The 26,258-nt window shown below is 47.0% G+C and overlaps 1 protein-coding gene across 3 annotated transcripts in view; it reads left to right on the top strand.

Moving 5' to 3' along the window:
* The window catches only part of CAMTA1 (calmodulin binding transcription activator 1), a 330,506-nt gene that overhangs the window by 295,065 nt on the left and 9,183 nt on the right, over window positions 1-26,258 (top strand). The window contains exons 1-11 of one of the 3 annotated variants that reach the window (XM_035901532.1): window positions 7-67; window positions 9,001-9,140; window positions 9,384-9,580; window positions 9,914-9,992; window positions 10,617-10,932; window positions 11,309-11,832; window positions 13,018-13,205; window positions 13,625-13,871; window positions 14,353-14,424; window positions 18,178-18,371; window positions 18,552-18,626. In XM_035901532.1, the coding sequence (XP_035757425.1) occupies window positions 9,015-9,140; window positions 9,384-9,580; window positions 9,914-9,992; window positions 10,617-10,932; window positions 11,309-11,832; window positions 13,018-13,205; window positions 13,625-13,871; window positions 14,353-14,424; window positions 18,178-18,371; window positions 18,552-18,626 (2,018 nt within the window). In that variant the 5' untranslated portion in view covers window positions 7-67; window positions 9,001-9,014. Of the gene's footprint in view, window positions 1-6; window positions 161-9,000; window positions 9,141-9,383; window positions 9,581-9,913; window positions 9,993-10,616; window positions 10,933-11,308; window positions 11,833-13,017; window positions 13,206-13,624; window positions 13,872-14,352; window positions 14,425-18,177; window positions 18,372-18,551; window positions 18,627-26,258 lie in introns of those variants that run through there. The other 2 variants (XM_035901531.1, XM_035901530.1) reach the window with 2 other exon arrangements.

Here is a 26,258-nt window from a genome sequence, read left to right as displayed (position 1 = left end):
CCCGCCGGCGCTGCGGTGAGACCGAGGAGCTCCAGCTGGCTGCGGGAATGCGAAAGACGACAGCCGGGTCTGTGGGGGAGCCTGGTCTGTCTGCCCCTGCTGCAGGGTCTGCACCAGATGCTGGCCCGGAGCCTCCACTGATACCTTTGTAGACTCCCAGGTCAGTCCTCTGGTGCCAGATGTTGTCGGTTTATTTACCTGGAAGCAGGTAGAGGTACTACATAAGGGTGCAGGACCCCCACCCTTTGCAGGTGGATGTGCAGATGTGACAAAGTATTGCTTTCAGTAAGTATTGCAGGATGATGTGTCGTGCAGTATTTGTTTGGGTTTAAATCTGCATGCTTCTGTGTTGTCCGTCACTCTGCTGTACTTACAACATGAATGCGTGCCTTTTTAAGCTCGCTGTTCCTCCCCCTTCTTCCCCCGTGCCCCCAGCTGTGGGACACAGTTGCATTTCCATCTACTTGCCCTCCCTCCTTGGCCCCCAGCCCTCCCAGGGTAATGTTGCGATGCAGGCTCTGAGTTGTGACAGCACTTTTATTGTAGCTTCACGCGTGCGGAAGGACAGATAGCATCCTAACACCTCTGGATCACAATCTTGTATTCTGAGCTGGCACGGTGTTGGGCAGGGTCAGCAGCCCAAACCTTCCCTGGGGCTATCAGGGATGCTTGAAGCACACGCCTGCTCGCCTGCTCCGTGCCAGGTGATCACAAAACTTGTTTTGCAGGGCCCTTCATCAAAAAGAGAGGGACTAGGAAGGGGGGTTCAGAAGGCCAGGTAGGCCACTCCCAGTCTGGAGATGGGGTAAATGTGACGGATGTCTGATTTTTTTGAAAGCTTCCAGTGAAGGAGATACTGGTCTCTCTTGCTGACCTATTCTAGTGTTTCACAGTTTTGTAGCTTGCAGCAGTTCCTATTTATCTAATTTTTCAGCAAATAGAGACCATTTTGTATCATTCTGCTTATCAGTCTGGTGATTTCTGGGCGAATGTTTTGTTTCTTGAGTTTTCAAGTTTCATGAGAGAAAACTTGGGTCAGAATTGTTACTGTACTTACAGTACCATAGCATAGATACTGCGTAGTGCCCCTTGAGGTGCTTTTTTCCTGTTTACGGGTCCTTTAGCACATAGCCCTTGGAGCAGGGAGTCTCTGTGAGCTGTGTGTAGCCCTGGGCAGGTGAGCAGCAGCACAGCGTGCCCTCCTAGGCTGTTGCTCTGATGCTTTTTGCATACATCTAAAAGCACAGCATCTTTCTTAGTGTTGGCACCTATGGGAAAGCGCAGCCAATTTCTGCCTTGAGATGCAGAGAGTGACGTTAGGCAGCCGATTGTTTTTATACAAATTACTGAACAGCACAAGGGGTGACGTCTTTGGCGGTCTGCCCTACCTCTAAAATACATTGAGTCCACATGGCATCTCTAAAACCTTCCCTGGTTTGCTAAAGTAGCTGTTCCTGGTTAGTGTGAAAATCTCACCATCCCCAAGCTCTGGGGAAGAGAAGCCTGGAAAAAAAAAGGCAGCAAGTCTCTTCTAGTAATGCTATGATCAAGAAAACTAGGGGGAAGTACCATCTTTTGAGGGAGCACTGGCTGCTGGGGATGTAGGAACAGAGTAGTCCCAGGTGGCACAGTAGTAATAACTATAGTCCTACAGCACTGGAAAAAATGTGGGAAAAGCATTGCCGGTAGGAAGTCTTGCCCCTGGTAGGTGAATTAATGGCTTAAAATCCGTGTCAGTGTCTGGATTACTTCACTGTTCCTGCCCATGCCCAGCAGTGCGCTTATTCTGTGAAAGCACAGACTTTCTTCAGCTGTTGCTTCGGCTCAGAGCGTAAATACAGTGTTTGCCTCATCTTGCGCCTCCGTAGTTGTGGCATTTCTCACTGATCAAAAAGGCCTGGAAGTGGCTTACCTCGCTAGCACAAACATGCATTTTTCTTTTATATTTTTTATGTAGTATTATGTGCTTTCATTTGCTGTAGAGACTGGTGACCTGTAACAGCTTATTGCTAAACAGCTTTTTATAAGATGCATTGAGGATGCTACCACAGCTTCATTTCAGAAATGCGTGTTCTTGCAATCGTGACATCTCAGAAATAACTACTACACCAGATCAAATTAATACTGCGACATGGAAGGTGTTCAGGATTTTTGCCGTGTAGAAGAATTGAGCAAGATTCTGTAGGCAAGTGACAGATGATTTGCAAAATAGGAACAGTGCAGTGGCACTCAGAGAAGTGTCCTTAGGTTGCTTCCATCCCCACCCACAGCTTGCACTGGATGAGAGAATGTGGTGTGCCTGACCTGCTCTGCAAAGGAGAAAAACGCCTTTGCGCCGTGTGTTTGTTTTTCCCAGCGCTCAGCTATTACGCTTGTTAAATTCAGTCTGTGTGTGTGCAGACAGTGGATGTTGTAACAGAAACCGCTGTTAAAGAGACGGCATGCTGAGAAGCCGGTGCCCTCGGAGTGGCTTCCTACCTCCTGAGCGTTTGAGCACAGTACTAGTACTTGGGAACACGTGCAGGTGCAGATCTTGCACAGCACCATTAGTTCAGTGGTTAGAAGTCCGTGAGGAAATAGTTGTACCCTGGGCAGATGCTGCACCTATCGGGAACACTGCTTGCATAGCTCAAAAAGAGAAATGACGCGGCGTCTTTGGAAGAGGTCTTTGGGTTAGAAGGTGGGGCGGGCTGTGCAGGTGAGTGGGCTGTGGCAGGGGCAGATGAAGCATTGCGCTTGTCACTATGCTCTGCTGCACAGGTCTTTCCCTCAGACTTGGTCCTTGTTTTTCTGTACCATCCAGAGTGCAGACTCCACCCTTGTTCTCATTAAAGTCTTGAGTGGCGTTGTCTCCTGCTGGTGGGACGACATGGCTGAGCGAGGAAGCGGTCAAGTCTTTTGGTAGCTCTGCAGGAACCATCCCACTGGGTGTACAGTCACAAACATTTCTGGTAGCAACCCTGTTGCCTCCTCGCGTGGGAAGAACCTTGTCCAGCATTTGCCAGTGCTGTGTGTTAGCTGCGCTTTCAGCAGAGGGTGCGTGCCGGTGGGAGCTGAGGGCAGCCTGCACGAGGCCCGTGCTTCGGCATCGCAGGTGAAGGCTTGTGTGCTGGCTGTAACCGTGCAAGCGCACACGCTGCAGCTCTGTAAAATGCTAGCTGATGTAAATAACCATGCATCCTTAAATGACTTGTACCAGAGTAGTGTTGCATCTCTAGAAATGTTTTATCCATAACTTGCTATCGTTACTGTAATCAGTAGTAGGCTCCCTCTGAGTACAAATTTAAAAGCAGCTTGTTCTGGGCTCAAACGATTGCTCGTGTTTTAGGGAAGATTCAGACCAATTTCTTAGTACTGGTCAAAAGCTGACCAAGCAGCTCTTTCCAGTCCCTCCCTGCTGGGACAGTCAGGTTCCCCTCAGACTGCCAATGCTGTGGAGCAGCCCAGCCCTGGTATGACACTGGAACAACTGGTTTTCTCAGGAGGACCGGACCCTGCAAATAAATACCTCCATGAATAGTTTTGCTGTGTTTTCTGAGCTTGGTTTTGAATCCATGAGATAGCTTCTCGCTCCCCCACGAAGGGCTGAGGACAACAGAAGTGAAAATGGCTTTGTGTGTGATGGAACAGATTCCTAAGTTAACACGCAACCCAGGGATGTGGTTGGGGATTGCAGAGTTCCACGGGAGGTGCAGGGTGAGAGGGGTGAAGCGCAAGCGAGCGGGTACGTGTAGCACCATCAGACCCCGAAGGCTTCAGAGCTCCTAGCGGATGAAGGCAGCTGCTGATGGAAGAGCTCTCTGGAGACCAGGCTGTCTGTCCTGCCTTGCCGAGGCTCGGCCTGCTCACAAAATAGGGCCTAGAGCCACCACCTCTTCCGACTATGCTAAGGAATAATGGTGAGAAGTCAGTTTGATGTTACATTTTTATCATTAAGTTTGAAGAATAATAATTTCCAGAAAAGATACAATGTTCAGAATGTTTTCTGTGAATTTATGAGGTGTCTCGGAGATACAGAAATGCAGTCATTTTCAAGATCTTGGTGGAGGCAGCCTTGAAGAACAGCTTCAGCAACCTGTGTGGTTTCTTAAAGGTTATTGTAACATTTCTTCAGATTTGTATGTAATGCAAAAAGAAATGGAAACGTTTGCAAGTCTAATTTTTTGACTCAAAAAAAAATCTGAAATTTGATCATCAGAAGCAGAGTCCTTGGGTTTTAACCTTAAATATGTGGATCAATTTGTATCCGCATGCGTCTTTGCAGCCTTTGGAAAGAGCTAGGGTGCTTTCAGTGCAAGACATCTCCTTGGGCCGGGCTGGAGCTGTTTAGATTTCCTCTATAATGTAGCAGGAGAAAAGCTTGTTTTGACAACTTGATTTATACGCTCTTGAGCTTCTGTCTTGAGCGCGCGGGGCAATAGATACTTGTCACGAGATCCTCTGTTGAACATTAAAGACAAGAATGTGGAACCTGTGCTCCTGTAACTTCACTGCCTGTAAGGAGGTGGCTGTACACAGACCCATGAAGTGAGCAAGGCAGAAAGGAGCTTGACTGGCAAAATCAGAAATACTAAGGGATAAAGGGTCTTGAACTTCTCAGAGTGATACCTGTAACATTCAGTCCTATGGCTCTTACACCCCATCTCTTACTTATTGCAAGGTAGATTGGGTAACTTCAGTCAGCGTTGTTTTTGGTTTTTTTTTTTTTACATTTGCAGTTCATTTTCGTCCTGTTTGTGGTGTTTGGGCTTTGCTGACAGTGCTTTTTTGGCAAGTAGGGTTTTCACAGGAAAATGCATTGGCAGTCAGCAGGAATGGGTCAGGTTGTGTCGTGTTTCCTTTACCAGAGGACGTGGTTTTCTTTTGCGACAAAGCACGGTACTCTGTTAAAGAACGTGTTGTGGCGCCATCTGATACCTTTATTGTTGGGCTGGCAGATCTTCTTTCAGACCTCAGTTACGTTTGGTATATAACACGCGCACGCAAAGGCAACCCTTTGCTTCCCAAAATGTGAGAGGCTTTCTTTCTGTGCAGTGCCTCTTAAGTTTTGCACAGCCGTAGCAGCCATCGCTCTATATAGGCTGCCAACATGGATACAGATACAGCAGTTTTAAAGATAAACCGGGTGCGTTGCAGACGACTTGTGTGGTATGTAAAGCTGACTTTGGGTTTGACCCTGTGTAAACCCAGGACTATATAAAGGCATGAAGATGTTGTCATGCCAGTTTATGTGGCATAAGTTGTAGTTTTATTTTCAACATTAAGCTGTTGTCCTTGGGGGTGAAGCTGGCGCCAAGCCCTGTTACTGAGAATACAGAAGTGACGGTGTTTTGATTCAAGCTGGCAGACTTGGGACTTAAAGAATGTTGATGCCTAGGAGGTCGCTTAAAGACTTACCCTTTAACTAGGCCCCTGCAAAATTGAAGTTTTCAAGGTACAAGAGCATCTTTGTTCTTTGTAACTTGGCTTTAACAGGGTGGGACTAGTGCAGCCTGGTAAAATAGTTTGGAAGTTCACCTGCCTGCGGACAGTTGATTTTTAAAATGATCCTGAGAGATGCTGCAAGAGCGTGCCAAGAGGAGAATGTAGTAATCGGTATTTGTATGTCATTTACTTTTGGGAGCCTAACTGAAAGCGAGCAGGTTCCCTGGCCCTGCTCCAGGGAAGGAAGGAAGGAAATGTGCTGTTCGGGGGGTTGAATGACCCAGGGGCGTTCCACACACTGATGTGTGGTGTTCCCGCTGCAGCCCGGGCAAGGCATCTGTTGGCTTGGTAGCCGTGCTGACCATGGTCCAAATGCCATCAATCCGTGGCCTCCGTGTGGAAGAGGAGGAGCCTTTCGTCTCAGTGCTGAGGCCAGGGGGAACCTTGGGGGAAGGTGTCCTTCTCTTTGGCTGTTCCTCTGTGCATAGGTGTCCTTCTTTTGCTTTGTTAAGAATGTACCAATTCCTACCTCATAGCTGGTTGCTGTCTTCCCTTTCCTGGTCTCTCTTGCTCTCTCCTCCCCCTGCTTTTTTTTAATTTCTTTTCTTTTTGGTAGACCAGTGCAGTGCACACACTGCAAGTCACCAGTCCCTTTTGAAGGGGACACCTTGATGTACTTGATACCACGGAATTTATTATGGAAACACTACACATAAATAATTTTGAAATTGCCATCTGTTGTGGCTTTATTCTAGCTGCTTAGGTAGTAGGTTTAATCACCTGGAATATATGGGCGGCATAGAGGTACTTTCCATGGACCACTGCCCCCCTTGCCTTACTTGCTGCCTGGAGCTTTCTAATCCAAGGGTGCGCCCTGCTGCTGGGTAGGTGCCGGCAGTCTCTGCTAGACATGGAAAGGGCTCCCTTTACTCTGTGCTGGCACTCCAGAATGTTTGTTTCCACTTCCCGTTTTACGAATAGCAGCATATTTCTGGCCTGCCTGTAGACTGAGCAGTGATTTACGACCATCTGTGAAAAACACCATTGTCTCGGTAAGATGCTGAAGGTTACAGGTTTAAGACTGTGATGAGTTACGATGTCTGTCCTTCACACTCCTGTGAAGTCAGATACCCTCTGCTACCTAAAATCAGGTAGTCCTCCTGCCCTAATACCTCCTGGGAGCACTGTCCAGGTGTCTGAATAGGAATATGCAGGAGCACTACATGCTGTTTCAAATTCTGTTTCCTAGGAAAAGTTCCCTGCTTTCCTTTGTTTTAGTGTTCCCACCTGGGGATGGTGGTGGTGACAGACGTCCCTTTAGTCATTTCGGTCCTCCGACAAAAAGTGCCAGGAAGTGCTTGGTGTCATTAGCTTGGCATCAGGAAAGGTGGAGGTTTCACTCATTAGAGATCACAGAGCCTAGAGTGTGCAAAATGGACACAAACATGGGGCCCTCCCTTTCTGTTCCACAACGGTTTCAGCTTGGGGGAAAAAAAAAATAGTAATCTGCACAGTGTACTTCTGCATCTCCCTGGAATCGCTTTCTCCTGCTGTTTCTGGCTGTGCAGGATAAGCGCACTCTTTGGCAGCTGAACAGGTAGGAGCAGAACGGAGCTGTTAACCTGTGCGGTGGATGTGGCCCCTTTTCCTGGTGCCCGAGTTGTAGTAGCTCTGTTTGGCACAGGCCTGAGGTGAGAGGGGATGGCTGAGCCGCGCCGGGTCTCTGTCAGTCTCTGCAGCGTACGTGCTCCGCCTGGCAATGGGGAAGGAGGAGACAGCGACATGGACTGCACTGCAGCACACTGCAGCACTCTCGGAACAAAGACTTGCTGGGAGAACACGACTGGCGTTGCTGCTGTGTGCTGACCACGGTTCAGGGACAGGGCCCTGAGGCCGCATCTGCACCACGAGTATTTCTTCATGTAACTGTCGGTCGCTTTCCCAGAGCCTTTGCCATTAACAGGACACCTGAATTATTAGTAAGGCACTAATAATAAGCAACAGTGTTTTGGACTAGGTGAGAAAAGACCGTAGTGAGCTCGCCTCTGAAATGGAGTTGGGGGGAAGTGCTGGCCACGCTCCTTGCCCGTGGCGCTTGAGCAGCCAGGGTGGATGCTGCATTACAGCCCGCGGGAGCTGGCCGAAGGGAGCAGAGTTCCTGTCTGCTGTCAGACCACCGCAGCCTCTTGGGGAGAGGGGGATGTCTTTAGCCAGTGGGCCTGAGCTGTCTCTTATCAATGGTCTGCAATACGACCTTCGGTACAGGACAGCAGAGATCGGTGTCTCTCTAATGCTCTCCATTGAGAGTTGTGCCTTGCAGAGTGTAGTACACAAATAACTCCTGCAGCCTTCCAGGGAGGACTCTGCCTGTAACCAGGTCACTTGGAGAAGACTTACTCTTTTAAAACGTGCTCAGAGCTTGTTCGTTTTGATGCACAGATTCCCGTTACTGTCAGTGAGCTTTGTTCTGGGGTTATCTGTGCTCTGCACCACCATATCATCACCATGGATGCATGAAACTGAACAGGATGAAGGTTGTCTTTTCCCTGCAGTTTATTATATATGCTGTTAGCATGATAGCAAGATTCATTAAATGTTTCCTATCCACAAAATTATCCTGCCCAGTTTCACATAGCTGCATGAAGCTTCTCCCTTACGGGTCACGAGACAGAAGGAGCCCTCTGCCACTGCTCGAGCTGCATTGACTGGCCCTGAACACAGAAAGGTTGCTTGAGTTGCTCTCTGCAGCATCAGCTTTAGCAGTGTCCTCTTAACCTACCTGAGTCTCCCTGCTCCGCTATTCAAGCATTAGTAGCTGTCTCACAGTGCTAGGTTACAAGGCAAGGAGGAGAAAATAACTAATACAGCCTTTAGACTTCTGCAGAGATCAGAAAGCTCAAGAGCTGCACTGCTTTTCAGGATGGTGTTACTGGATTATCAGAGCCCCTGCTCTGTCATTTCTGATAGGTCTCTTTCTGGCACTTGGTGAGGCTGTTTTCCAAGAAAGGGAGCCTGTCAGGGAAGGAGCGAGTGCCTTCTTAAGGGCTCCTTTTGCTAAGCACAGAAGGAAGCAGAGGAGTCTCTCTCCTCCGGGTACCATTACTGCATGGTTTCAGGAGGCAAGGCAAGCTGAATTCAGGACTCTCTTAAAGTAGGGGGACTGACTTTGAAATGGAGAGTATTTTGACAGATATGATCCTACTGAAATGCTGTCTGAATGGGTATAATCGTATATTCGCTTAGGGTTTACTTGTGCTTTGAAAGAAGTTGCATTACCCCGGTCCTTTATTGTGTGGATACAGCTAGGATCACAAGGGAAGGGATCAGTCTTCTCCCTGCGTTTTTCATTTTTTCTGTCTGTTTTCTTTAAGGAAGGTCACTGGAATTGCAGGCAAAGGTGTGCTGCGGGAAATTGAAGAGCTAGGATGCGGCAGGGCAAGTGTCCCCGTGCATGGCCAAGCAGAGTAAATCCTGTGTGGCTTCCAGAATAGTTGTTTATGGCTCCCTGCAGTAGACTGCCAAAACCTGAGCTTTCTTTCCATGGAAATATCCTTATTCTGGCTTTCTCCAACGTAGATAACCAGTTCAGGATGTCAATATTGGAGCGACTTGAGCAGATGGAGAGGAGAATGGCCGAAATGACAGGCTCCCAGCAGCACAAACAAGGAGCAGGAGGCGGGAGCAATGGGAGTGGGAACGGAGGAACGCAGGTACAGGTATGAACCCCACTGTGTCCAGACACGTCAGCTTTATGCTTTCTTGCCAGAGTTTTGTTTTGAGGGGGTTGGAAAGGATTATAGTTTTTCCTACACAAGTCTGGTTTGTGGGTGTCTGCAACAGCAGTTGGCTTTCACTCGCATTTGCCACTGTCTCAGTACTTGTAGAAGCAGAAAACTGCCTGCTCAGGGCAGGTTGCAGCTCCCCTCAGCGGTTAAACTGGGATGTGTGTGGTGTTTCAGTGCGTTTCTGGGACTGGGACACTGGGCAGCTGCTTTGAGAGCCGCGTGGTGGTGGTGTGCGAGAAGATGATGAGTCGTGCTTGCTGGGCAAAGTCCAAACACTTGATCCATTCAAAGACTTTCCGAGGAATGACGCTGCTCCACCTAGCCGCTGCCCAGGGCTATGCTACACTGATCCAGACCCTCATCAAATGGCGGTAAGACCTAGCCCGTTGGACTCTTGGGTGTCAGTACAGGCATGGCAGAAGCATATGTAAGCTCTGCTTGGTCCGGATTTCTGGTTGTCCCTTACAAACAGCCAAGTCCTTGAACTTGTTCCTGTCCCCTGATCTGACAGGACCTGTCTCCTGAGAGACCGAGTCCAATCACTGGATGTATCATGCTCTTAAAGTCTCTGGTGGGGGCACCATCTGTAGTAAATATGTGCATCATGGGCGTATGCGTGACCACTTGTTTGCAGTATGGTGCATTTAGGCAATGATCCTAACGTGGCTACAGAGCATCATTTTGTTCTGTTGCTTCTTTTGCAGCACCAAACATGCAGACAGCATTGATCTGGAGCTGGAAGTTGACCCTTTGAATGTGGATCATTTCTCCTGCACTCCTCTGGTAAGAGCAGAGACTGAAACTTTTGAGAGAGTCTGAGGACCGTCTGGAGTTCCTCCTGATGTGTTATTTTCCTAATGTGTTTCACACTCTGAAGAGTAGATGTTTCTTGTGTCTTTGCTGTGTAAGTGGTAAGACACAGCATGATCAGCTTCCTGGCATTGCATTGAGAGAGGCCACGCAGAAGAAACCTTGCCATTGAGTAACTGAAGAAAGGGGGACAGACAGGTGGTTCTGGTTTGTGTTTTACCTAAAATCTAGTCTCCACTATCATGCTGGAGAAAGGGCTTTACGTGCCTTCTGTCAAGTTGTTCTGTTTGACTGACTGTAGAGGTTCTAAAGTCACTGGAATCATGAAATCGTGACTGAGACCTTGGACAAGAAAAAAGCCAAAATAAAACTGTCAAACTGTCAGCATCGTTTGGTAGAGGAAGGCTTCTCTGTCATAGCAAGAATAGTATGCATCTAATCCTCTGTAATGGCCTGTTGTCTGGATAGGACATTTTACGGCTTTTATAGCCACTTGCTGGGGTTCGAGCATGTTACAGTTTTGCTTATCAGTCGTTTTTCTGTGAGCTGGGGCAGAAGGCAGGTTGCCCAATGAGTCAATTGTCTTTCCTTTTTCAGATGTGGGCTTGCGCCCTGGGCCACATGGATGCAGCCGTTGTGCTGTACAAGTGGGACCGTCGAGCCATCTCTATTCCTGACTCCCTTGGGAGACTGCCACTGGCCATTGCCCGGTCTCGGGGCCACGTGAAGTTGGCGGAGTGCTTGGAGCAGCTACAACGAGATGAGCAGACTCAGCTTGGGCAAAACCCCAGGATTCAGTGCCCCTCGAGCACAGACTCCAATACAGAGAACTGGGTGTCCCAGTGGCACAGTGAGCTTATTGCCTCTCAGGAGCCTCAGAAGGGAGTCACTGTGATTTCCAGTACAAACACAGGTGAAGCAACCCAGAGGGCATGCACTGCATTGCTGACATTTGACATGTGAAAACCTGGGGGCAAGGAGCTCACCTGGACAGTAGATGCCACCTGTAGCCCTGCTGTCCATGCTTAATTCTTTTCTTGTCGACTCTGTCATGTGGTCCAAGTGTCGGGAAGAGGAGTGAATGCCTGCTTTAGAAAGACGTGTGTGTCTTAAGAGTGGTTGAGGTAGTATCCTCCCTGGGTGATAGTTACTCCCTTTGCGCATATTATCGGGTGTCCTAGAGCATGGTACAAACCTCCACCTGCAGCTCTGCAGCAGAAGCTGTTGTAGTTCCTACAGCTGTCATGGGTTGCGTGTTTTGTTTTGACCATTGATCTGTTTGTTTCCAGAGCTGAGACGACCGAGATCAGAACCCTCCAGTTACTACAGCAGTGAGACTCAGAAAGATTACCCTGCACCCAAAAAACATAAGCTGAGCCCTGAATATTTTCAAGCCCGGCAGGAGAAGCTGCTTTCCACTGCGCTGAGCCTGGAACAGCCAAGCATCAGGAAGCAGAACTCCAGCTCTAAGCAATCCGCCACTGAGACAATCAGCCCCAGTGAAGGGATAAGGGACTATGGCCGGGAGCTCTCCCAGCACATCCCAGAAGTTACTGGGTACCGGGGCTCTGGCAGCCAAGCAGGCATCAAATGGAATCCAAAAGACCTTTACATTGGTGTGTCAGCAGTGCAGGTGGCAGGGAGCCAGAAGGGGGCTGCGATGGGGAAGGACACTGTAGCCCATCGGCTACGCCAGCGAGAGCAGATGAACGTGCTGATGATGGCTGACAGGGAGATGGTGGATGCAGAGCTCTTGTCCTATAGGGACAATGCAGGGGATGAGGACTGCTTACACCACATGGATGACTTGCAGGTAAACATACCCGTAGCACCAAGATCAGCAGTCTCAGGGAACATGGTGGCTGCACAGAGGAAGCCTGACTGTGAGAAACTTCTGTGGAGGCCTTTAGAGACTCTGCATTGTGCGTTGTGAAAGGAGGTGGTCATACAGTTAACGTATACTTTCTTCCGGTTTTGAAGGGTATCCTTTCAACCCAGTTGCAAAGGCTGGTGGTTGGCATTTAGGGTCATGCACTGGCATATGCTTCAACAGTGTACAGGATGCACAAAACTTTTTGCGGTTTCGCAAGGAGAAAGGAAAGAAGCAGAGCCTCCTGGTCGCATCAGTAAATGAGAGTAAGGTGGCCCCATAGTCCTTTGGGAACTGGGAAACAGTTTCTACGAAGACAAGGTGACCTGAGAGAGGCAGTGCTGCGGTTGCAGGCCAAGCCGGTGCACTTTAACAGCAAGGAGATGAAGAGTGGAGAAGGGGAGAGACAGTGGGTATGGGGAAGGAAAAATCCCACCAGGTATGGAATAGAGGACAGAAAGCCACAACAGAAGCAGGACAGATGAGGAGTAGTCACTGGGGGAAAGATACTGCATTTGGTAGTAATGGGAGCACAGCCTACGTGCCCTGCCTTGGCATCTCTAAATATTCTCATCTTACTGGTGTAACGTAGATGAAGCAGGTCTTTGCAAAACAGGAACCATTTTCTGTTCTCTGTATTAAAAACTCCTGTGAATCTTGGTGGGTGGGGGGAATATGGTTCAGAAGGATTCCCGACAACGCTGTGGTCCCAAGGGTTTAACTTCTCTTGATGTGCCTTTATTGCCCTGTCATGCTCTACTGCACATCTCGGCAAAAGAGTGGCAAGATGGCTTTTCCTTTGGAACCAAGATAGTAGTGACAGCTGTCAGTAGCATACAGCAAAGGTCAGTGACATAATCCTTCCACCAGATCTCTTGGGCTCCCCATACACTCAATGAAAAAGAGGTCTGGGGAATAGGAAACCCTGCAGCGCTTTGTCAGAAGAGACAGAAAAGCAAATGAACTTTGGCTGATAAATTTCTCTCCAATGCTGAGACAAGCAGTAGACTCCAGCTACCACGAGTCTGGGGAAAACAGGCCAGTCTGTCTAAAGCTGGGCTGTAACGTGCAAGCCCAAGGCTCCTGCTACCAGGCAGCAAAAGTTTTCTCTCCTCTCCTCCTTCCCAGGTGAACATGATGACACTTGCAGAGCACATTATTGAAGCTACGCCTGACAGGATCAAGCGGGAGAATTTTGTGCCGATGGAGTCGCCACTGGTGGAGAGAACGGACAGTGCTGCCATAAGCACCACAATGAGCTGGCTGGCCAGTTACCTTGCTGATGTCGATCATCTGCCGAGTGCTGCGCAGATAAGGTCAGTAAGAGCTGTGAAGCCCCTCTGGGTTTTTGAGTGGTCCGAATGCTGGGCAGTGTGCACTGATTCTTTATACCTGCAGATGCTATTTCTAAGTGGGACTCGGTGCTGGTGTTCCAACCCTGGCCACGCTCTTACAGTCAAATGTATTGTTGCCAGTACAACTACAGGTTCATGGAAGAATGGGAGTGCATGCAGCAGGAGAGGAAAGTGGCCACGAGGTCTGACTTGTGACTTCTCTTCTGGTGCCGAGCCTGTGCAAAGTGGTACAGGCAGGCTCAGGAGTGTGGGATGTTGGTTGGAGAGAGGGAGGGGAGCATGAGCTTCTGCCTTGAACTGAGAAATGTTGTAGTCCTTATCTGTGATGCCAGCTCAGGTGCTTTGTGAGCCAATAATTCCTACTGTGATTGGTATTTCAGAAGTCTGTATAGTGAACCCCTGACCCCTTCTTCGAACACCAGCTTGAGCCCCGCAGGCTCACCAATCAGCGAAATAGCTTTTGAGAAACCCAGCCTTCCCTCGGCAGCAGACTGGTCTGAATTTCTGAGTGCATCCACCAGCGAGAAGGTAGAAAATGAGTTTGCACAGTTAACTCTGTCTGATCATGAGCAGAGAGAACTCTATGAAGCTGCCAAACTCGTCCAGACAGTGTTCAGGAAATACAAGGTATGTGGCCAAAACGTCCAGTGTCTTTCTTGTTAGGTGTGAGAGAGTACAACTGTTTACAAAACAAAATATAGTAGTACCCACTCCTGGGACAGAACTGTCATATGTCATAACCCTTTCAATGCTTCTAGTATTTGTATCTTAATGTTCATCCAGCAACTACCACACTGGAGAGAGTGTGCCATGCCATAGCGTGCTTTCTGTGCCGGAGCGGCACTCGCAAAGCATATCCTCAAAATGTACCCCAGGAGTTCTGGTTAGTTGCCTGCTCGATGTAAAGATTGATTTTTGAGGGTTTGTCCCCTATGTGAGTTGACAGTAGAGATCTCCAGGAAATGTCTGGACCCGAGTCAGACCAGGTAGCACTGATAGGAGAGATTTAGGAGGAGGTGCCCTGCAAGCTGCAGTGAGCCACTCAACCTTAATGTCCTGGGGTTTGGTGCACTCTGACTACTTACTGCTTCTTTCCTTCGCCACATAGGGTCGTCCTCTCCGGGAACAGCAAGAGGTGGCTGCTGCTGTTATCCAGCGTTGCTACCGAAAGTACAAACAGGTAATCAAGGAACTGAAATTTTATGAAACACGCGTAAGTGCCATGAACACGGCCCTTTGTAGTGGGAATTATCCCACTGTTCCTCTTGTATGCTTTTCAGCATGCAGTAATGAAATACCTCGCTCAGGCAAAATTGAAATGTGTCCTAAAGTTTAATTTCGGAGGGAATCCTTGAAAGGATTTTGTTTCTGATGATAACCTGCATTTTTGCTGAGATAGAGGGCGATGATGTGTTCCATATTGGCCTTTATGCATGCTGCAGCCTGGTGAGAATATTCTCTGACTAGTTGCTTGCCAAATTTCATTGTGAAATTGAAGTTGGTTTTGCCTTTGATAAAGGCGAAGATGAAAAATGGGTTGTTTTATTTTGCACATACTAAACTTGTAAACTATGGGAAGTCACATGTTTTAGCTTGATGCAAGTTGTTCCGGGACTGAGGTTGTTCTCCAGACTCTAGCTGGAGACATGCTTTTAGGCTGAGTTCTCAACCCCAGAAAAAGAAGATCTTTTTTCTTTTTCCTTTTTGGTTTTTGAGGGTGGTGGTTTTGTTTGTGGTTTGTGGGTTTGGTTTTTTTTGTCGGGGCTAGAGCCCACGTCCCTCTTTTCATTACACCCTGCTAGACTCCAGCTGTCTGATGCCTGGCAGCATGTTACGTAACGAGAAAGGCAAGATGCCTGTGCTCTTTTACAACCTTCAAAGCCATTTATTTGGGAAGCCTTTCTAGTGTTAGGTGACTGCATCATTATTCACATTCGACCTGTCACACAGTGGTCATTCTAGAGTGATGCTTCCTGTAACAGGGAAGCTTAATTCCTTTCAAAAACTGCCTGACAAACTGCTTTGTCTTGGATCCTGGAATCGCTTCTTTTTGAAAGAAGATGGTTTGGTTTTTTTAATTTTTTCATTCTTTATTTGCAGAACTAATATTAACTATGTATTTTTCTGTTTCTCCCTAAGCTTACTTGGATAGCCTTGAAGGTAATACAAATACAAACACTATTTTGGAAACAATTCCCCGTGGGTCACTCACTTTCACATTCAATATAAACCAGGAGAAATGTTGTCATAGTATCCACTGTTAAATACCCGTGGTTGAGAAATCAGTGAAAAACCAAACCTGTGGGAGATACGTAGGGGCTGCCGTGCCACAGTCCCCTGCTTCAGGTGCTTGGACAGGCAGCGATGGACTGAGGTGCGGAGAAGGTTTTGAAGGCACTTTCTAGAGGACAAGCTGTCCTTTGCTGCTGCTGGTTAGCTGTCACTCGGTGACCTTTGCCTTGGCATTTGGGGAGCACAGCAGAACATTTATCCCACCCGTGCAGCCAGTGTCCTCTGTGTTCTGCCTGCCTGCCACAGGGTTTTGAACATTCATCTTTGAAATACCTGTGCCCTGAATTACCAAGACCACCGTCTCGTGTACATTCCTGCGCATACTGGAGGCACAACTGTTGATGCCAGTCTTAAAATTGTTCATGGCTAATAATTTCCTACTGTAAGGATGGATTTCCCAGCTAAGCACAGTCTGGCTTTCATCAGGTACTACAATCAGCTGAGCTGCTCAGAGCCACCCGGGAGGCAAGGCATGCTCTTCTGGAAAGAACATGTCCTCAGGGTAATTGTCCATCCACAGCTTCCTCCTGCACGGTGGTTTTGTATCAGTCAGAGCACTGTTCTGTCAGCACAAGTGAGCTGAGCTCTCCAGGGCCGCTATACTAGCTGAAGCTGACCGCTTCAGGAAGGCTAGGTGACTTCTCCATTTATCCTCTTCCCAGCTGGAAGGAGAAAGAGGAGGAGAGGGAGCAGCTGATCAGCTAAGTGGGTCTTAGAGTTGAATGCAAACATATTGGGGTCTGGTCTGTCCAGTGGCTGCTGTTTTCTCTTTCACATGCCTTGCTCCTCTATTACGTGACTGTATTGCTGAGATCAGCACAGGCTTACGGCTAGATTTGAACAGTCATAGCTCACATCACGGTTTCATATTTGAACCCTTCTATTCAGGGGTTTGTAACTCAGCCACAGAAGTCCCATCTGGGCTAAAAATTGGAAGGAAAACCACGGCCAGCCCATGAGTGGACTTACTAAAATAGCTAATTTAAAACCACAATCTGATCCATTTAATTAAAAACGTTAAAAAGAGGGGGAAAAAAAAAAAACCAAAAACCCACAACAAAAAAACCAATGGAAATTAATGGCAAAATATAACTGCATCTAATGACTGCTTCAATTCCAAAAAGTGAAATTTGGTAAATGGTGGTCTGTGATGATATTGGAGGGGTTTTTGCTTTGGGGAGATGTCGGGGGTGGTGAGGGAGGTTTGTGCGTTTGCTTTTTGGGTTTTTTGCCAATAGACAGGAAAACTCCATTGAGATGTGTTAGAACATTACCCCATACAGGGCAGTGGCTGCTATTTGTGTCTCTCAAATGTCTGATAAAGCGAGCAGAACCCATAGCTGATAAAATATCCAGGAAGAACAGAGAAGTAAGTTTTGAAAGTGTTAAAACTTTCAAAATAAGATCAGTAAACACTGAAAACCCCTGTCATAGTGTTAGGTCACAGGTATGAGTGTGACTTCTATACATTATTCTACATCTCTAGCTTAAAAATAATTTAAAAATATGCATGAATGCATATGGTTTCGTTAAGTGGCCATCTACTTGCGTGCTTTAAAAGGAGAAAGATGTAGAATAAAGATTATTTTCTTTTAATTTAAGAGTTTGTGCCTGCTTTATTTGGAATCATGGGGCTAGAAATAATGCAGTGCTAGAGGGAATTCTGGATGTGTGTGACTGCTCATGCAAATTTACAAGTTCAGAGAGTGCTCGTTACAGACTTCTAATGAGATTTAGTTTTGCCTATGACTTAGGCTCAATATTAGACTTGTTTAATTAACTGTTGTGGTTTTTGGATTTTGTTTGGGTTTTTTAAGTTAGAATCATATGTTATTCCACTTGAAATACTTGGATCTAAATGGGTGTATTTGAGCAATCCAAAACTTCTGCGGTATTGCGCTATGGCATAGAAACAAGAAACGAGCTGTTTAAAAGTTAATTGACGTAGGAGAGTGGAATACACTTGTGAATAGCAAATTCAGTTCTTAAAAAAGTCATTTGTTCAAAAGGTATTTCTAAAGAAAGACACAAAGAAGGTGTATTTTGGGTTTAGTTAATTTCCTAGCATTTTGGAATAGTCACTCACACTGCTTTATCCTTATCGTCACTTAGCTGGGCATATTTTGCTGCTGTTGTCTTTACAAACAATGGCGGCACAGAAATGAGCATCCTGTACTTTGTAATGAGATTTCCGTGTGCAAGGGAAACAACCCTTCCAAGCATAGTCAGTTGGTTTATCTCTAACGCAGACCCCCTGCAGTACAAATACGAAGCAGTGTAAACGTGACTCAGGATCCACTCCAGTTGTTCCAAAGTTGTTCCTAAGTATAGTGCAGCTGGATCTGGTCATTAGCAGGTACAATACAGAGCCTCTGCTGGCTAGGTGTTAAATAAAACCAGTCCCTTCAAACCATTCTGGGGTCAGCAAAACAGGCAGTTGCTTTCACGGTGCAGGCCAGGTTTCACACCTAATCTCACAGTTGTTCCAGTTTGCTGTTGCCCTTTTCTCATACAGTTCCCGATCAGCGAACAGATACTCATTTGCTTCTCATCATGTCTTAGTGGTGCAAGAGTCACCATAGGAACCTGCTGCTTGCTGGTTCTATCAGAATGCCTCAGCTTCTCTTTGTTTCTCTTGTAGTATGCACTTTATAAAAAGATGACGCAAGCTGCCATTCTTATCCAGAGCAAATTCCGCAGTTACTATGAGCAGAAAAAATTCCAGCAGAGCCGACGAGCCGCGATGCTGATCCAGCAGTACTATCGTAGCTACAAAGAATGTGGAAAGAGGAGGCAAAGCCGTCGGGCGGCCACCATTGTACAACAGAAACTCAGGTGAGCTGTTGGGATGTTAGATGCTACCAGGATCTTTATGTATTATTTTTACACTCATCAGGGCTGTGCAATAATTTACGGGAAAAGGGCAGTGGTTCATAGGAAGGTTCATTCTTGCATGTACTATTACTCTCCCCAGTTTTGCCTGCACTTCACTGTTGGGTTTTTTTTTGTGTTTAGAAGCAGTCTGCTTACCAAGAAGCAGGATCAAGCTGCTCGCAAGATTATGCGGTTTTTACGACGCTGCCGCCACAGGTATGACGCTACCTTTTGGTATCTGCCCTTCATTAGAGCAATGCAGCAATGTTCAAGTGTGTCAGCAATGAGTGCAGTGTAAGGGATAATAGAATCAGCTCACTACAGATCTTTTAATCAAGTGATGAAGCCCAGCTGCTTCCAAGATACACTGGCAAAAATGAAATCTCTAACTTAGGACTGTTGCGGAAAGAGAATCATGTTCAGCTCCATTGCTGGTACAGTAAAGCAGCCCAGGTTGTGTTGGGCAGACACAGAATAAGGAAACTTGGAGCAAAGCAAGGTACATGACTTTAAAAGTTGGACTAGAGGAACTTTGGAAAAAAGCTTACTGAATCATAGCTACAGCTTGTAAAGTGCTGCACGAAGCATTTGTGGTATTGGGAAAGTGCAAAATGCTACCACACATGGTGTATGCTGGAAATGCCTTTAGTTTGGTCACAGGATCATTTGGTAGACTCACCAAATACAGGTTCTTTTTAATGTGGGTAGGCAGAGTGTGCCAGCAGAGCAGCAGACGAGTGAGTTCACATCAGCCACTCCATGCTTACCTCGATAAGTACAGACACGGACATGAAGACAAATCACTTCCTGCCAGCGTGGGAACCTGCACGGGCTTGCCAGAGTGCTCACGTGTGGCAGCTAGCACTACCATACCAGTACTCCACTACACGCGGGGCATTTGTTTTGATTTTTCAGTGAAAGGATCCCATGTATGATCAGGTTGCAAACTGGAACTTTGCCTAGACAAAAGTGAATTTAGATGTTTCTGACTCTGCTCCCTCCATTCTCACCACACATGCATTTCATCCACTCAGGAGCTGGTCAGACCTGATGCATTTTGAAGCATGTCTCGTTCAGCCCAGTGATGATTGAACAGGGAGAGCTCTGAGAGGTAGAGAGGCGTGTGATAAACTTTATTTTAGAAACAGACTTGGTCATTTTTGTAGGATTTCAGAGCTGCAGTTTGCAGGAGGTCAATGTGGCTTATGTTGTGGAATGACATCTTACCTGCAGGTTCAGTGGGAAGTAATGTGTGGACAAGAAAGAGGGCTTTATAGTTTCCAGGCCAGTTCCAAAGGCACTTGAAACAGCCATGGTTGTTCACGAAGAAGCCCAAGTGGCTTCTTGCTCTCAGCAGGGCATGTGGAAGAGACCAAGAGGTTTGTTGTGTTGTGTTTGTTGGGCAGCGTGTCCCACTGAAGCAGGCGGAAGCTCAGGACTTCTGTATCCTCTCAGATCTGCTTGAGATCCAGACAGTCCCTGGGGAAGCCATGTGCCCATTTCCATCCATGGAGGCTGCAGGGTCAACCTGCCAGAGGCTCTTAGAGCCAACTCTCACACTCAAGCCCAGAGAATACCTCACCAAGAGCTGTATCACTGGATTTCCCACCGATGTCCAGGATGCGCCATGCGCTTCAGCCATGCTCAGTTAAGCCTCCAGCTGTCGAGTAACCTAGACTCTCTAGGGCTCGAGTTGCCCATGAATCCAGCAGCTTTTCTTACCTTCAGCTCATTGCCTTCCTCTTTCTCAGCGTCTCCCGTTGCCTTTGTAGAGTGAGACCATACTCACTTGCATCGCTGAAGTTTGCAGGCAAGACCCTTCCCTTTGCCTGTAGTCACTCTCCTCTCTCTTCAGCAGCGTGGTCGCCGCTGCCGTACATCTCTGGGAGGTTTAGATCTTGGGTATTTATAGACAGGAAATGGAAAGCAGCAGCCGGGGGGGATCCGTTGTCAGTAGGCTCTCTCTGGCTTTGGTCACACTGTGCAGGGCTTGAGTTTCTGTGACAGTGCAGTCCTGTCTGTGTTGGTAGGCGCTCTGTTAGCAGTTGTGGTTACTTGGGATTCGTCCATGGTTCTTGGCTAGCATGCAACGAAAGCAAAAAGTGACTTATTTCCACTGAAGATGTTAACCATGTTTCAAAGCTGCCTTGCTTTTCATTCTGAAATAAAAACGATCACGCGTTTGTGGTCATGTACTTTCTCCAGGCAATCATAAGGGTTTAAAACTGTGTTACTGTAACTAATACTAATAATTGACACAAATTTTAACCAGGAGCGTTCTGGCATTGGCAAATGCTAAAAATAAAAGCAAGACTTGCCAAAATGACAAAACCAGCCTGAAAAAGACATAAATTCACCAGCCTACTAGATGTACAGAACTGTTTAGAAATGTGACAAGTTTGGGCCTCTTTCGCTGAGTTCCTCCTGCTTGCCAAAAAAGTTGCAAAGACAGACGTTTTCCAGAGCAATTCGTGCTCTGTGCACGTAGGCTACGTCTGTGATCCTGGGGCTGTGCTGTGGGAGTACCCCACAGATCCTCAGAGTCTCCTGGCTGCCGGTACAGCGCAGAGAGATCTGGCCCCGTGCTTGTTTGCGCCCAGTGAAGAACGACACACAGATGGGGTTCTTGGAGCTGTTTTACCATACAGGATTTTGAAGACAAACAGATTGAAGTCTTGCTTGTGTAAGCAGCTGCGGAGGAAAAATATAATACCGGAAATGATGCAGATCTACTTATCAGAACACAGCTTCACTTGCTTCAGCACCTCAGCTGACTCGGACTGACCCGTTTGCTTCCTCACCCCCCGCCCCGACGGGGAGATCCGCGCGCTTTCCGCAGCACAGCCATATCCTGGCAAGACCACCCGCGTTCGTTCCTTCCCAAGCTTGGCTCTGCAACCCCTTTTCTGAGCTGGCCTGTTCGTGGTGCTTGTACACTGGGGTGCCCGGTGGAAGATGAGGGAATTGCTTGCTTCTCATCTGCTCTTCTTCAAGCCGTCTGAATTTTCTTTTCTGTGTCTTAATAATTACATTTATTCCTCACTGCCTGACTTTTCTTGCTTACCTCTTTCTAAGGATAGAGTAATAAAACTTAGGATGTTAAATAAATTTAAAACCACCTCTAGATAAGCCTCCTAATTATAGCCATTTGGTCTACTGTGCATCCTCTGTAATGCTCGCACAGGATACAGCTGATGATTACGTGACTGGTACTTAGGCCAATAGCCCCACACGCTGTTTCAGGAGTACTGTTTGGTGGAATCCCATCACGGACTCCTCTTGAAACACTCAAAATTAGCACACTGCTGCTATGAACAAGAAATTAAGAAAGCACCAGGCTCCATAAAGAAATACTTCAGCTGTCGAAGCTCCTGAACATCCGGGGCAAGTGATAACCACTAACATCTCATGTTATTTAATGCTCTGTAGCATAAAAATGGCACTGTGGAGCCACTTGTTAAACCACAGTGCCTTGTCAGTACAAGGGATAGAAATGACAGATATTTTTGGAAAATCTGAGGGAGCGAGAGGAAAGAGAGCATACACAGGAACATCAGGGAAATGGGATCTTTCAGCAGATCTGTCAGCTGATAGACGACTGGGGGAGGAGGCTGTAAAAGCCACTTGCAGTCTGTCGTAAGGATAGTGAGCTAAGTGAAAAGGCAGTAAATTCTTAAAGTTCAGAAATTCAACCTTAAAAAAAATTAAACTATTTAACATAGGTTTTTGTGCACAAGCAGATTCTGTTGCTGGGCCAATAAGTGGCTCTTAGTAAGAGCTTATTCTGTAGCCTTTAGGCAAGATCTGCTCAGGCTTTCCCCTGGCAACCATGCGGTTGGTTGGGTTTTTTCCTATTTTAAATTGATTAAAGTCTACTTTAAGCCAATTATGAGAACTGCTAGCATTCAGAACAGCTTAAATGGTGGTCTTGTCCTATTTTGCTTACTAGCCTTTTGGCACAAAGGCTCAGTAGTGCAACCATGATTCCCATCAGCTTGAGGATCCAGGGTACATAGGTACATTGGTCTTGTGTTTTGTGATCTCCTGAACTTAACGCTTGTTGCCTGATCAGACAGTATTTCAGATGTTTTGAGAGAGTTAACGAGAGAGGTTCTGTGGTTGGAGAGAGTTAATGAGAGAGGTTCTGTGGTTGGAGAGAGTTAATGAGAGAGGTTCTGTGGTTGGAGAGAGTTAATGAGAGAGGTTCTGTGGTTGGAGCGCTCTCAGTAATGGATGCATAGACATTGATGAAAATTAGAAAAGAAATGTAAGTTCGGTCGAATGTGTTCTTAGAGAGGATATTGGAGCTCTAGTAGCTGAATATTATCAGGTGTCATGGAGAAAAAAGCGGTCATTCATCAGCAGCAGTCATTCTGATGGTCAGACATGTATTATTTCCTTTTGACTTTGGGGAAAAAAACCCAACTTCTTTATCCATCTGTTGTCATATTCTCAATCTGGTGAAAAACATGCATCAGCCATAACATGGTATCACCATGAGTCGTCACAGAAGTGGTGTTTATTGAGAATGAGGAACACAAACTTCCTGGCCTCCCAGGAGAGCTTTGCCCATCTTCCCGTGGTGCCCAGACCTGTTGGCTGGCACTTGACTACCTTTCAGCCTAAAACTTGCACTACACCTACTGTGAGTTGAGCTGTCTCCTGGCACGCTGTCCTGTGTGAGGCAGAATCAAGGGCTTGCATAATGGTTTTGGAAAGACTGAGTTAATGAGAGAGGTTCTGTGGTTGGAGCGCTCTCAGTAATGGATGCATAGACATTGATGAAAATTAGAAAAGAAATGTAAGTTCGGTCGAATGTGTTCTTAGAGAGGATATTGGAGCTCTAGTAGCTGAATATTATCAGGTGTCATGGAGAAAAAAGCGGTCATTCATCAGCAGCAGTCATTCTGATGGTCAGACATGTATTATTTCCTTTTGACTTTGGGAAAAAAACCCAACTTCTTTATCCATCTGTTGTCATATTCTCAATCTGGTGAAAAACATGCATCAGCCATAACATGGTATCACCATGAGTCGTCACAGAAGTGGTGTTTGTTGAGAATGAGGAACACAAACTTCCTGGCCTCCCAGGAGAGCTTTGCCCATCTTCCCGTGGTGCCCAGACCTGTTGGCTGGCACTTGACTACCTTTCAGCCTAAAACTTGCACTACACCTACTGTGAGTTGAGCTGTCTCCTGGCACGCTGTCCTGTGTGAGGCAGAATCAAGGGCTTGCATAATGGTTTTGGAAAGACTCCACCTACTTAGTGATCCGCAGATAGGACACATCTAGAGCTGCAAGGAAACCCAGGAGCTCCGAAGTGGGCTTGGGTTTATGAGCTGAATCCATATATGGTCCATACAGTCAGCTTTCACTAGGAAGGTAACCTCCTATTTCCTATTCTTTCTCCGAGTCTTAGGAAAGTTGTACTCTTCTGAGAGGTATCTACACCATTGCCAGGCTGTGGTTATGATCTGCAGTGTTTTTTATGGAGTAGCATTTGGAATGAGATAGAAAACAGACGATCGCTGCGAGGGAAAGCAGGATGCAGCTAGAAATGCCACAGGGATGACAGTATTGGGTTTATTTTGCTTACTTACTCCTTCCTGCCCTAAACCACCTAAACACAGGACTGCTCTTGCCTGGGAAAGAGGAGTCGTCCAGTAGGCAGGAGTGGGAAGGGTTCTTTCTCTCCAGGCAAGCAGAAGTGTTGTCTCCTCCTCCCTGAAGTGAAGCTCTTGGTAAGGTATGGTTATTGCCATGTGTGTGCTAATAGCTCTTTGGTATTGTTTTGCAATCTGAAGCCCACTGGTGGACCATAGGCTGTACAAAAGGGTGAGTGTAGCTGCCTGCTAGCCAGTTCCTCTCTTCCATTTTAAATATTTTTGCTTTCTGCTTGCTTGCATGGGGCTGCAGCCGAGATATGCCAGTAAGTTTCACCTCCATTAATTATATAAAACAGAATCCTGTATAAACTAACCCTACTGCAATGACTAACACTGCTGCTTTTATAACAGGACAGAGCTCCGCAGTAGATGTTACCAGTGCATGAATGTGTGAAAAAGGACATGTATATTCATCATGGGCATGCTTAGGCGGCGTTGTCAGTGGGATATTTTTTCAGCGTCCAACATGGCTGTCGGTAGATTTTGGAGCTCGGCAGGGTTTGCACTCACACACACTCAATGAGTAACGATGCCCTTTGCCATGGGACTGCGACAGCATTCAGGCTAGATCGTAGGAAGCTGTGGTACAGATGGAGCCTACTCTGGATGGGTATTTGCTTCTGTCTGAGCCAGAGAGAAGCAGAAGAGCTCTTCGCGCTGCCTTTTACTCCCTAAGGTGTTTAAGCACCAACACTTACCTTCTAGAGGTTGGTCTTCAGTAAGTTACATGTCTGGTTACCTTACTAGGGTCAGCTTTTTGGCAGCTGCTTCTCTCAGCTCTTAATTTACGTAGTGGGAAGGAAAACAAAAAACCTGAAATGAAGATGCTAGAACTGTGTTACAGTAAGTGCTGGGTGAGCTTCTGTCTCATTCTCAGCGTTGAAGAGTCCACTCGCCTTTGTGCTCAGTCACGTCAATGGGCCGTTGTGCTGCCCGACAGCAGGGTGGGAATATGCCAGAGCGTTCCCGTGGCAGGTCACAGCCCCTGTACCAGCGGGGAATGCGGTGGCAGCAGGGCTGCTTGCTCAGTACTGTCGTGCATTCAAAAGGTCGTAGGACAGCAGGGCTTGTGTCAAAAACTGCAGTTGGAAATCGCACCATTTGTGCTTATTACTACTCCCTTCAGCAAGGGAGGAGAGGCAGAGGGAGGGATGACCTGGGCTCCTGCTTCCATGTAACATTCAGAAAATAAAACGGAATTGTTGATCGTGTACTTTTGCTGACTTTGAATTGCAGAGATGATTTTTATGACTTAGGAGCGAGAGTATGAATCGGGCTTAGGCCTGTGGGAGGCATTGTTTTTTGTTTAACTATTGAGCCTAACAATGAAGTGAGAGCTAATGATGTTCTTTCCAAGCTATGGCTTTTCTGCTACCGTGTTTTGTTGCATAGCCTCAGTTTTTTACGAGTAACAGTCTGGGTTCTTTACTAATGACAAATGAAGTAAGAATTGGATGCAGTAGGGACAAAGGCCCAGATGTGCTTTACCTGTTCAAGTGCTGCTTTCATGGATCTTGCCCTGACGGAGGCAGAGAATCGTGACTCCTGACTGCAGACACCAGCGCTATGAAGTTGTTAGCCGGAAGGCTCTAGGTCTTAGCATGTATGGTAATGTGCTTTACAGCTAATGCAGGTTAGCTCAGGAACTGTTTAAAAACAGCTTGTCTTCTCATAATGGCGGACTCCCTGGGTGACTTGTTTGTACTAATCTGACGCTTTGTGCGTAACAAGCCTGGTAGTGTTTGGTTTACAGTTGGATGTCCAGTTTCAAAAGCCTCTTGAAGAAAAAAAGAATTCTATTTTTGAAAAACAAAATTCACTGTAAGTAACTTTAAAAAAAAAAAAAGTAATACTGATTAGATAAATCGACCTTCCTCTATTGTAAGGACATAACTAAGCATCTACTTTTATATGAAAAAGCATTAACAAGTTTAACCATCTTTAATCTTGGGGCCAGTTGCTGTATCCGCACACAGTGGTGAGTGCTGCAGACAATGGACAGCGCTTCACGCAGCAGCCAGTAGAGCACTGTGCTGCAGGGCACAGCTGCCTGGGACCGGGCTGGCTCAGCTGAACACCTCCCCTCCCTGGCAGGCAGCGTCCCGACCTCCTTCCTCCTGCCCCGAGATGGGCTTGAGCAAGGGGCTGCGGCTCCCTGGCCCCCGCCATGCGGCACCCGCCC

This window comes from Egretta garzetta, unplaced genomic scaffold, assembly GCF_000687185.1.
Source record: "Egretta garzetta isolate BGI_Z169 unplaced genomic scaffold, ASM68718v1 scaffold389, whole genome shotgun sequence".
Taxonomy (NCBI): domain Eukaryota; kingdom Metazoa; phylum Chordata; class Aves; order Pelecaniformes; family Ardeidae; genus Egretta; species Egretta garzetta.
Note: the sequence above shows the minus strand (reverse complement) of the source record. Positions and strands in the feature narration are given on the sequence as shown.